Below are 12,774 nucleotides of genomic sequence, written 5' to 3' on the forward strand. Positions count from 1 at the left end.
GTTCGTAGAATTTTTATTTTTTGTCACTAGTTAGTGGAAAATGATGATCTTTTTTTTTTTTTCATACAAAGTCTCATATTCCACTAACTTGTGACAAAAATAAAAACTTCCATGGAACTCACTATGCCCCTCAACGGAATACCTTGGGGTGTCTTCTTTCCAAAATGGGGTCACTTGTGGGGTAGTTATACTGCCCTGGCATTCTAGGAGCCCAAATGTGTGTAAGGAGTTTTGAAATCAAATTCTGTAAAAAATGACCTGTGAAATCCGAAAGGTGCTCTTTGGAATATGGGCCCCCTTTGCCCACGTAGGCTGCAAAAAAGTGGTCACACATCTGGTATATCTCCGTACTCAGGAGAAGGTGGGAATGTGTTTTGGGGTGTCATTTTATATATACCCATGCTGGCTGAGAGAAATATCTTGGCAAAAGACAACTTTTTTCTCCCATTTTTTATACAAAGTTGGCATTTGAGACCAAGATATTATCTCACCTCAGACATGGTATATGTAAAAAGACACCCCAAAAACACATTCCTTCAACTTCTCCTGAATACAGATATACCAGATGTGTGACACTTTTGTTGCAGCCTAGGTGGGCAAGAGGGGCCCATATTCAAAGAGCACCTTTCGGATTTCACAGGTCATTTTTACTTGAATTAATTCAAACTCCTTACCACACATTTGGGCCCCTAGAATGCCAGGGCAGTATAACTACCCCACAAGTGACCCCATTTTGGAAAGAAGAGACCCCAAGGTATTCGCTGATGGGCATAGTGAGTTCATGGAAGTTTTTATTTTTTGTCACAAGTTAGTGGAATATGAGACTTTGTATGAAAAAAAAAAAAAATCATCATTTTCCACTAACTTGTGACAAAAAATAAAAAATTCTAGGAACTCGCCATGCCCCTCACGGAATACCTTGGGGTGTCTTCTTTCCAAAATGGGGTCACTTGTGGGGTAGTTATACTGCCCTGGCATTCTAGGGGCCCAAATGTGTGGTAAGGAGTTTGAAATCAAATTCTGTAAAAAATGACCTGTGAAATCCGAGAGGTGCTCTTTGGAATATGGGCCCCTTTGCCCACCTAGGCTGCAAAAAAGTGTCACACATCTGGTATCTCTGTATTCAGGAGAAGTTGAGGAATGTGTTTTGGGGTGTCTTTTTACATATACCCATGCTGGGTGAGATAAATATCTTGGTCAAATGCCAACTTTGTATAAAAAAATGGGAAAAGTTGTCTTTTGCCAAGATATTTCTCTCACCTAGCATGGGTATATATAAAATGACACCCCAAAACACATTCCCCACCTTCTCCTGAGTACGGAGATACCAGATGTGTGACACTTTTTTGCAGCCTAGGTGGGCAAAGGGGCCCATATTCCAAAGAGCACCTTTCGGATTTCACAGGTCATTTTTTACAGAATTTGATTTCAAACTCCTTACCACACATTTGGGCCCCTAGAATGCCAGGGCAGTATAACTACCCCACAAGTGACCCCATTTTGGAAAGAAGAGACCCCAAGGTATTCGCTGATGGGCATAGTGAGTTCATAGAACTTTTTATTTTTTGTCACAAGTTAGTGGAATATGAGACTTTGTAAGAAAAAAAAAAAAAAATCATCATTTTCCGCTAACTTGTGACAAAAAATAAAAAGTTCTATGAACTCACTATGCCCATCAGCGAATACCTTAGGGTGTGTACTTTCCGAAATGGGGTCATTTGTGGGTTTGTACTGTCTGGGCATTGTAGAACCTCAGGAAACATGACAGGTGCTCAGAAAGTCAGAGCTGCTTCAAAAAGCGGAAATTCACATTTTTGTACCATAGTTTGTAAACGCTATAACTTTTACCCAAACCATTTTTTTTTTACCCAAACATTTTTTTTTAATCAAAGACATGTAGAACATAAATTTAGAGCAAAATTTATATATGGATGTCGTTTTTTTTGCAAAATTTTACAACTGAAAGTGAAAAATGTCCTTTTTTTGCCAAAAAATCGTTAAATTTCGATTAATAACAAAAAAAGTAAAAATGTCAGCAGCAATGAAATACCACCAAATGAAAGCTCTATTAGTGAGAAGAAAAGGAGGTAAAATTCATTTGGGTGGTAAGTTGCATGACCGAGCAATAAACGGTGAAAGTAGTGTAGGTCAGAAGTGTAAAAAGTGGCCTGGTCTTTCAGGGTGTTTAAGCACTGGGGGCTGAGGTGGTTAAGCAACCTTTTTAGCTTAATATTATTATTCAGCAGACAACTTGCAGGTTAAGATGTTTACTGTTACTGCTTGCCTCGGTGGATAGATTTGACCGAGTTTGGAAGCAATGGGACATGGTGTTTGATGTCTCAAACTGACTAAGTTTACACCTTACCCCATCCATCCTAACCCTAATGTGTCTAGTCTTGTCATTCCCCCTTGTATGTCCAAATCTTTCTTACAGTAAATTTTGTATAACTCTGCATAGTTATTGCAAATATAGATACTTTGTTACTTTAGTAGCCTATAGGCTCTCGCTACAGTAATACTCATCCATGACTATTGTGTATGTTTTTTTTCAGACTTATTCAATGTAAGGATATATATGCATAAAAACATGATGTATGCTATCTTTATGCTCAAATGCCCTTAGATATATCTCTGTATCATGAATAATGCACTCCAAAGTCATGTTTTTCTATTGTATGTACATGTTTATTCTTGAAAAATCGTCAATAAAAAGACAATTGATAAAAAAAAAGATGTTTACTGTTAATATAGTTTCATATGTTTAAAATGAGCAGTTACTTTCTATAATTAAGTTCACAGTCATCAGCACGGGCCTAGTGAACTTCAGCCAGGCTTATGCATGTTTATCAAAAACGTTATAGGTTCAATACTCCCCCTAACTAGACGAAAATTTGCACCAATAGGTGGAGTGGTGCGGCTCATACTACTACTATTGTTAGTGGCTCTCTCGGATATGGGCAGCATCATACCACTGAGCAAATTTGAATGTTTTACATTTATACTCATTATTTGTTCATATGTCTTCTTTTTTCTTTCCCTTCCCCTTTTTCCCAGTCTTGCCTCCCCCCTCACTGTCTATGGCTATTCTCCGGGTCGCTCTCTTTGGCTCCTAACATGTAAATGATCCAGATGGCTCAGATTAATTGCATCACGTATAACGTAAAAAGCATGAACACACCTCAAAAAAGGTCCCAACTGTTTTGCTTATTGCAAGGATACAAAGCCGATATATGTATTCTGCAGGAAACCCACTTCAAGGTTGGACGCATACCTGCCCTAACGCTAACACACTTTAAAATGTGGTTCCATAGCCCATATACCAGCGCGTCGAGAGGGGTGAGTGTGGCAATATCTAAAAATATACCTTTTACGCATATACTCACACAATCAGATCCAGAAGGACGTTTTATTTTTGTCAAAAGGAAAATAGGAATAGACACTGTGAGACTTGCAAGTCTTTATGCGCCCAACCGAGGCAAACAGCATTGGCTCAAACACACGTTAGCCTCACCAGTTTGCAGAGGGTGTAAGAATTGTAGGTGGGGATATTAATGTGGCTCTGTCACCTCAGATCGATACTTCCACTGGAACCTCTGTACATTCACAGGCTTCCTTGGGGAGGATACATAGATCTCTCAAAGATGTATGCTTAATTGATGCTTGGCATCTCCTTTACCCCGCTTCCAAGGATTATACATTCTTCTCTAATGTGCACAATACATTTCACAGGCTGGACTACATCTTCATATCAGAAAGGCACATTGACTTAGTAAAATCTGCCACTATAGAACCAACTACTATTTCTGATCACGCACCAGTTAATGTGTCACTATGTTTTAGGAATATGACAGTTAGAATTTGGTCCTGGCGTCTAGGGCTACAGACTTGCAGGCGATACAGCAGAAACTTACTCTCTTTTTCAAGGAAAACTTTCCTGCAGACACTTCAACAATAACAGTATGGGAGACACACAAGGCAGTGGTTAGAGGAGAATTGATATCCCTAGGCTGCAAGATCAAAAAAGAGAGGCAAAAGCAACTAAATTCTCTGATCTCACAAATAAGCACGATAGAAACATTACATAAAAGGTCAAGAGCCGTACATGCACAACAGGACCTTGCCCAGTTAAGGAGACAATTGATGGATCTGCTTAATATGCAATCAGCTAAAACATACCAATACGCCAAATTTAAATTCTAGGCTGAGACAAGGGTACTAAACTTATGGCTCGCCTTATAAAGCAACGTCAAAATACCACTTACATTCACGCAATTAGACAAGCACAAGGGAACAAAGTAACAAGAATTTCTGACATAGCGAGTGCCTTTCAGGAGTTCTACACCCAAATATATAATTTAAAGGGACATGGAGAAACAAAAAAAGGGGATAACCGTAAGGCCATTGACCACTTTCTTGACCAGTTGTTGCTTAAATCTATATCTCCAGAGGACAGGGCCCTTTTAATACAACCAGTCACAGAAGAAGAAGTGGCTACGATAATAAAGTCAATGCCGCTTGGTAAAAGCCCAGGCCCTTATGGCCTCCCAATAGGATACTATAGGAAATTCCTTTCCACACTCCTTCCCCATAATCCTAACTGGTGTAGATCCCTGAAGGATGGAGCCAGTCTACATCCCCAGACACTCGAAGCAATGGTCAGGATACTACCTAATACGTATAGAGGCAAGTTGTTTACTGTATCAACAGAAAAAAAGGGCGCACCATAGGGTAAAAACGTTTGAAAATTCGGATTTTACTCCAATTTAGGAGGCTCACCTTATAGGGTTGCGCGATTATAGGCACAACGCTATTGTAGACATGTGGGAGATAAATTCAATCCCCAGTATAATGGTTGGTATGCAGCCACGGATGCAGATGTCCTTGGATAAGCGTGCCTAGGCCCACACAGAGGATAGAAATGTCATGGAGAGAAGGAGCATCCCTCGGCGCAAGGAACCAACCAGAGGCAGATGATGATCTTCAAGAGTATTATTGCAATCACACAACGCGTTTCGGGGAAAGGGTCCCCTTCATCAGGGTAAGAATATTGCATAACAGATGACAGACATGCTGATATATATACACAAAAATGGTCACATGCAAACAAGGTCAAAGGGGCGGTGGGCGTCACCCTCAAAGAAACCCCAAACTAGAATCCAAGTGATCAGTACACAGACTGGTGAAATAGGATTATACACATATAAGGACTAGCCCTGTGGGCTTACAGGCTACTCAATAAATGTATTTTTTAAAAACATTCACAAGAAGGAGCATCGCTTTCAGATGCAGCCCATTGCTGGGGAGGAGGAACGGCGTCATACAGGGTCACATGATCGCAGCTCCGATCATGTGACTTGTGATGCAGTGCTTGTTGCTGGGTAACGCGACGCTTACAGGCCGCCTGAGAGGAGGCTCGCATACTGAAGGATCCTGCGTCCTGCTACCTTCTCAATGCGATCGGCAGCGCTGCAGAAGAAAGCTTATGATGCCCTAATTAGCTAGGGATAGTAAAGGTAACAGCATTAATAAGTAGATCAAGAAGGATAAATAAATACATACATAGACGATGGATGCAAAATACATAAATAGTATACTTAATAAATTCAATGTACATGATTCATTAAATGCAAAAAAAGGCAATCTAGAGCAATACCATGTATAAATATAAAATATAAAGTATATAATAAATTCATTAAACCTACAGGACTTCACCATAAAACAGAGTGTAAGGTATCAGATCCGTCCTTCCTTTACTTAAAAGAATCTATTTGCTTGATTCGGTTATTGATAAAAAACTAACACAGTAAGGGTATATAATCTATAAATATATATATATATTAGGAATAAGTACATATCTATAAAGTTAATGAATATAATATAAATATAAATATATAAATATAAATATAATATAAAAATTAAAAATATATAAATATGATAGAAATAACAATATCAGTGGTTAAAAAATTGATGATAATTAATATATGGTATTAGTGACAATAATACACTTGGTCCATTCTCCGTACAACAATCATGTGACCCTAAAGATTTATTTCAAAAGCCTCATTGAGACCGTTTGGATAAGGCATCAAGTTTAAAAATTATATACATTTCACGTTTACGAGGGTCTGATTACGACCGCTGCCATTCAGACCCTTCGTAAACGTGAAATGTATTGGATTTTTAAACTTGATTGCCTTAATCCAAACGGTCTGAATGAGGCTTTTGAAATAAATCTTTAGGGTCACATGATTGTTGTACGGAGAATGGACCGAGTGTATTATTGTCACTAATACCATATATTAATTATCATACATTTTTTAACCACTGATATTGTTATTTCTATCATATTTATATATTTTTAATTTTTATATTTATATTTATATATTTATATTCATTATCTTTTATAGATATGTACTTATTCCTATATATATATATATTTATAGATTATATTCCCTTACTGTGTTAGTTTTTTTTATCAATAACCGAATCAAGCAAATAGATTCTTTTAAGTAAAGGAAGGACGGATCTGATACATTACACTCTGTTTTAAGTCCTGTAGGTTTAATGATTTTTTTTTATATACTTTATATTTTATATTTATACCAATGGTATTGCCTCTAGATTGCCTTTTTTTGCATTCAATGAATCATGTACATTGAATTGATTATAGTATACTATTTATGTATTTTGCATCCCATCGTCTATGTATGTATTTTATTTATCCTCTTGATCTACTTGTTAATGCTGTTACCTTTACTATCCCTAGCTAATTAGGGCATCATAAGCTTTCTTCCGCAGCGCTGCCGATCGCATTGAGAAGGTAGCAGGACGCAGGATCCTTCAGTATACCGAGCCTCCTCTCAGGCCGGCCTGTAAGCGTCGCGTTACCCAGCAACAAGCACTGCATCACAAGTCACATGATCGGAGCTGCGATCATGTGACCCTGTATGACGCCGTTCTTCCTCCCCAGCAATGGGCTGCATCTGAAAGCGATGCTCCTTCTTGTGAATGTTTTTAAAAAATACATTTATTGAGTAGCCTGTAAGCCCACAGGGCTAGTCCTTATATGTGTATATCCTATTTCACCAGTCTGTGTACTGATCACTTGGATTCTAGTTTGGGGTTTCTTTGAGGTGACGCCCACCGCCCCTTTGACCTTGTTTGCATGTGACCATTTTTTGTGTATATATATCCAGCATGTCTGTCCATCTGTTATGCAATATTCTTCACCTGATGAAGGGGACCCTTTCCCCGAAACGCGTTGTGTGATTGCAATAAATACTCTTGAAGATTCATCATCTGCCTCTGGTTGGTTCCTTGCGCCGAGGGATGCTCCTTCTCTCCATGACAGGATACTACCTAAGGAAGGGTAGGACCCGGAACAATGTGGGTGTTGTAGACCCATTTCACTTCTAAATGTTCATGTAAAAATTTGCGCAAAGCTACTAGCATCCAAATTAAGTCAGACACTACCCAATCTAATTACTCCCGAACAAGCAGGATTTGTCCCAGGCAGAGAGGGGAATCACAACTCATGCAGAATTCTCAATACCATATCCTATGCTAAAAAATCGAGGCAACCTTTAGTGTATTGAGTGTGGACGGCTGAGAAGGCCTTTGATAGAGTCAGTTGGATTCATGCAAAAGGCCCTGTTGAAATTTGGATCCCCCGGTCATTTTGTAAGAGCGATAAGGTCTCTATACAACTCTCCCAGCGCAAAGGTCAGGTAAATGGTACGTTGTCCTCAGCATTTCCCATCAAAAACGGGACGAGACAGGGTTTGCCCCTTGTCCCCCACTCTTTTCATTTTAGTCATGGAGACGCTTTTACAAGCTATCAGAGAAACACCCTCAAATACAAGGACTTATCTTACTTAACCCACTAACTGACTATTATACAGCTGCTTTGCAGACGACTTGCTAATCCTTATCACAAATCTCTCTGGAGGCCTTCCCCCCACTGATGAAACTATTTGAGACTTTTGGGGCCATCTCTAATTTTAAAATCAATCATACCAAGTCAGAGGGTACTCAATGTGTCAGCCTCACACACAGTGGTGACTGAGTTGAAAGCTTCTACCCTTTCAAATGGAAACCTTCGATCTTACTTATCTGGGTATCAAAAATCCCGTCTGATTTAACCAAAGGTTTTCATATAAAACTTCCCACCGCTGTTTAAAAGAGAATCCAAAACTATCTAAAATCCTAACTAATTCCTTAAGTATCGTGGATGGGCCGTAAGAATCTAATCAAAACCTTTATTATGCCTAAACTGCTTTATGCTTTACAAATGCTCCCAATACACATGCCCAAATACTTCTTCGAGAAGATTAGGACCCTGTTAACAAACTTCCTTTGGAAACACAAAAAAGTGTGGCTAGCTTATAATAGACTAATATTACGAAAGGAACATGGCGGCTTTGGCTTACCTGATCCTTTAACTTACTACAGAGCAGTACATCTTAAAAGATGGTTACAGTTTAAATGTCAGGCATAATCAGATATTAGGCACTGAATTATAACTCTATCTATGCCCCCGTAAGAACTGGCGGTCTGTGGGGTCTGGGAACTTTAGCCTCATCTTTCCAATCATCTGATAAAGAGGACACTGAAAGTGATAAAAGATCTTACAGGAGATCAAGATATTTTGAGCTCTCCTTCTCAGCTTGTACTAGAGCAACTGATCCCATTTCTCACAGTGCACCTCCCTTAACCACCTCAGGACCGCCGTAACGCAGGATTGCGTCCTGGCGGCGGACCTGCTATTCCTCCTGGGACGGCGCCCGGCGCGTCCTCTCGTGAGAGGCAAGATTTCCTGTGAACGTGCCGCACACAGGAGGCGTGCGTTCACAGGAACCGGAGGTAAACGAGTACATCTACAGCCTGCCAGCGGCGATCATTTGCTGGCAGGGCTGTAGATGCGATTTTTTAAAACCCCAAAAAGGTATATTAGAAACTGTTTTGATAACAGCGTCTAATATACCTGCTACCTGGTCCTCTGGTGGTCCCTTTTGCTTGGATCGACCACCAGAGGACACAGCAGCTCTGTAAAGTAGCACCCAAACACCACTACACTACACCCCCCCTGTCACTTATTAACCCCTTATTAACCCCTGATCACCCCATATAGACTCCCTGATCACCCCCCTTGTCATTGATCACCCCCCTGTAAGGCTCCATTCAGACGTCTGTATGTGTTTTGCGGATCCGCGGATGCACGATCAGCGGATCCACAGATCCGCGGATCCGCAAAACACATACGGACGTCTGAATGGAGCCTTACAGGGGGGTGATCAATGACAGGGGGGGTGATCACCCCATATAGACTCCCTGATCACCCCCTGTCATTGATCACCCCCTGTAAGGTTTCCATTCAGATGTCCGTATGTGTTTTGCGGATCCACGGATCCGCGAATCCGCAAAACACATACGGATGTCTGAAGGGAGCATTACAGGGGGGTGATCACCCCCATATAGGACTCCCTGATCACCCCCCTGTCATTGATCACCCCCCTGTAAGGCTCCATTCAGACGTCCGTATGTGTTTTGTGGATCCGCGGATCCGCAAAACACATACGGACGTCTGAATGGAGCCTTACAGGGGGGTGATCAATGACAGGGGGGTGATCACCCCATATAGACTCCCTGAACACCCCCCTGTCATTGATCACCCCCCTGTAAGGCTCCATTCAGACGTCCGCAAAACACGGACACCGCGGATCCGCAAAACACGGACACCGGCAATGTGCTTTCCGCATTTTGCGGATCCGCACATTGCCAGAACTATATAGAAAATGCCTTTTCTTGTCTGCAATTGCGGACAAGAATAGGACATGTTTCTAGAGGCTCTACAAAAAAACGCGTGTTCGCCCGATCAGGCCTGATCTTGTGCGCACACTTGCGTCAGTCCGTCCACCGCAGTGACAGAATTTTTTTTTCTGATCACTGCAAAAACACTGTAAAATCGCTGCAGCGCTATAAAGATCACTTTTGAGGGGCATGGCGAGTTCATAGAAGATTTATTTATTTTTTGTCACAAGTTAGCGGAAATAGATTTTTTTTTGTTGTTTTTTGTTTTTTCTTACAAAGTCTCATATTCCACTAACTTGTGACAAAAAATAAAATCTCACATGAACTCACCATACCCCTCACGGAATCCAAATGCGTAATCCAAATTTTTAGACATTTATATTCCAGACTTTTTCTCACGCTTTAGTGCCCCTAAAAGCCAGGGCAGTATAAATACCCCACATGGTCGACCCATTTTGGAAAGAAAGAAGACACCCCAAGGTATTTCGTGAGGGGCATGGCGAGTTCATGTAAAATTTTATTAAGAGAAAAAAAAAACTAATATAATAATAATAATAATTTGCCGCTATCTTGTGCCAAAAATAAAAAAAATTCTAGGAACTCGCCCATGCCCCTCACCGGAATACCTTGGGGTGTCTTCTTCCAAAATGGGGGTCATTTGTGGAGTATTTATACTGCCCTGGCATTTTAGGGGCCCTAAAGCGTGAGAAGAAGTCTGGAATCCAAATGCCTAAAAATGCCCTCCTAAAAGGTACTCAATTAGAATTTGGGCCCCTTTGCGCACCTAGGCTGCAAAAAGTGTCACACATGTGGTATCTCCGTACTCAGGATAAGTAGGTTAATGTGTTTTGGGGTGTTGTATTTTTACATATACCCATGCTGGGTGACAGAAATATATCTCTAAATTGACAACTTTGTATAAAAAAATGGGGAAAAAGTTGACTTTTACAGAGATGATTTCTCTCACCCAGCATGGGTAAATGTAAAAAGACACCCCAAAACAACATTGCCCTACTTCTCCTAAATACGGCGATACCAGATGTGTGACACTTTTTTGCAGCATAGGTGCGCAAAAGGGCCCAAATTCTAGAGTATCTTTACGATTTCACAGGGGCATTTTTACCCATTTGGATTCCAGACTTCTTCTCTCGCTTTAGGGCCCCTAGAATGCCAGGGAAGTATAAATACCCCACAAGTGACCCCATTTTGGAAAAAGACACCCCAAGGTATTCCGTGAGGGGTATGGTGAGTTCATGTAAAATTTTCTTTTTGTCACAAGTTAGTGGAATACGAGACTTTGTAAGAAAAAAAAAAAATCATCATTTTCCCGCTAACTTGTGCCAAAAAATAAAATTCTAGGAACTCGCCATGCCCCTCACGGAATACCTTGGGGTGTCTTCTTTCAAAATGGGGTCACTTGTTGGTGTATTTATACTGCCCTGGCATTTTAGAGGACCTAAAGCGTGAGAAGTAATTTGGAATCCAAATGCTTAAAAATGCCCTGTGAAATCCTAAAGGTGCTCTTTAGAATTTGGGCCCCTTTGCGCTCCTAGGCTGCAAAAAAGTGTCACACATGTGGTATCGCCGTACTCAGGAGAAGTTGGGCAATGTGTTTTGGGGTGTCTTTTTACATATACCAGCTGGGTGAGAGAAATATCTCTCTAAAATGACAACTTTGTATAAAAAAATTGGAAAAGTTGACTATTAGAGAGATATTCTCTCACCAGCATGGGGTATAAGTAAAAATACACCCCAAAACACATTGGCCTACTTCTTCTGAGTACGGTGATACCACATGTGTGACACTTTTTTGCAGCCTAGGTGCCCAAAGGGGCCCAAATTCTAAAGAGCACCTTTAGGATTTCACAGGGCATTTTTTAGGCATTTGGATTCCAGACTTCTTCTCACGCTTTAGGTCCCCTAAAATGCCAGGGCAGTATAAATACCCCACAAGTGACCCCATTTTGGAAAGAAGACACCCCAAGGTATTTCGTGATGGGCATAGTGAGTTCATGGAAGTTTTTATTTTTTGTCACAAGTTAGTGGAATATGAGACTTTGTAAGAAAAAAAAAAATCATCATTTTCCGCTAACTTGTGACAAAAAATAAAAACTTCTATGAACTCACTATGCCGATGAGCGAATACCTTAGGGTGTCTACTTTCCGAAATGGGGTCATTTGTGGGGTGTTTTTACTGTCTGGGCATTGTAGAACCTCAGGAAACATGACAGGTGCTCAGAAAGTCAGAGCTGCTTCAAAATGCGGAAATTCACATTTTTGTACCATAGTTTGTAAACGCTATAACTTTTGCGCAAACCAATAAATATACACTTATTGCATTTTTTTTTATCAAAGACATGTAGAACAATAAATTTAGAGAAAAATTTATATAGAAATGTAGTTTTAATTGATAATAACAAAAAAAGTAAAAATGTCAGCAGCAATGAAATACCACCAAATGAAAGCTCTATTAGTGACAAGAAAAGGAGGTAAAATTCATTTGGGTGGTAAGTTGTATGACCGAGCAATAAACCGTGAAAGTAGTGTAGTGCAGAATTGTAAAAAGTGGTCTGGTCATTAAGGGTAGACCAAACTCCCCGTTTAACGCACCGCAAACAGTCCATTTGCACAACCGCAAACTCCCCATTTGCACAAGGTTAAACAACATCCTTCAATTTGGCACAAATGCAAGGGCCAAATGTTAGCCACCTTTCTAGCATATCTTATAAACATAGATGGAAAACCACAACCTAAAACCTTAACATCTATAACAAATAATTTCCTAGACAAAGCAGTGATTTTACTGACCTGCAAGAAACTAACACAGAATAATAGGGAATTTGGTGAGCACACCTGGTTTGAGAAATTACTCATTCCAGAGAATCTCCCTCGTAAACTGATTTCTGTTATAAACAACTCATTGATAGCTAGTCAGAGCAAAGGTACTCCAGCATACCTTGCGAA

The 12,774-nt window shown here is 40.3% G+C and overlaps 1 protein-coding gene across 1 annotated transcript in view; it reads right to left on the reverse strand.

The window, feature by feature from the left end:
• Positions 1-12,774, reverse strand: part of KIF21B (kinesin family member 21B) — a 1,425,990-nt gene that overhangs the window by 163,801 nt on the left and 1,249,415 nt on the right. Inside the window, exon 38 of the mRNA XM_040424150.1 lies at positions 518-543. Coding sequence (XP_040280084.1) covers positions 518-543 — 26 coding nt within the window. The remainder of the gene's footprint in view (positions 1-517; positions 544-12,774) is intronic.

Source organism: Bufo bufo, chromosome 3, assembly GCF_905171765.1.
Source record: "Bufo bufo chromosome 3, aBufBuf1.1, whole genome shotgun sequence".
NCBI classification, from domain to species: domain Eukaryota; kingdom Metazoa; phylum Chordata; class Amphibia; order Anura; family Bufonidae; genus Bufo; species Bufo bufo.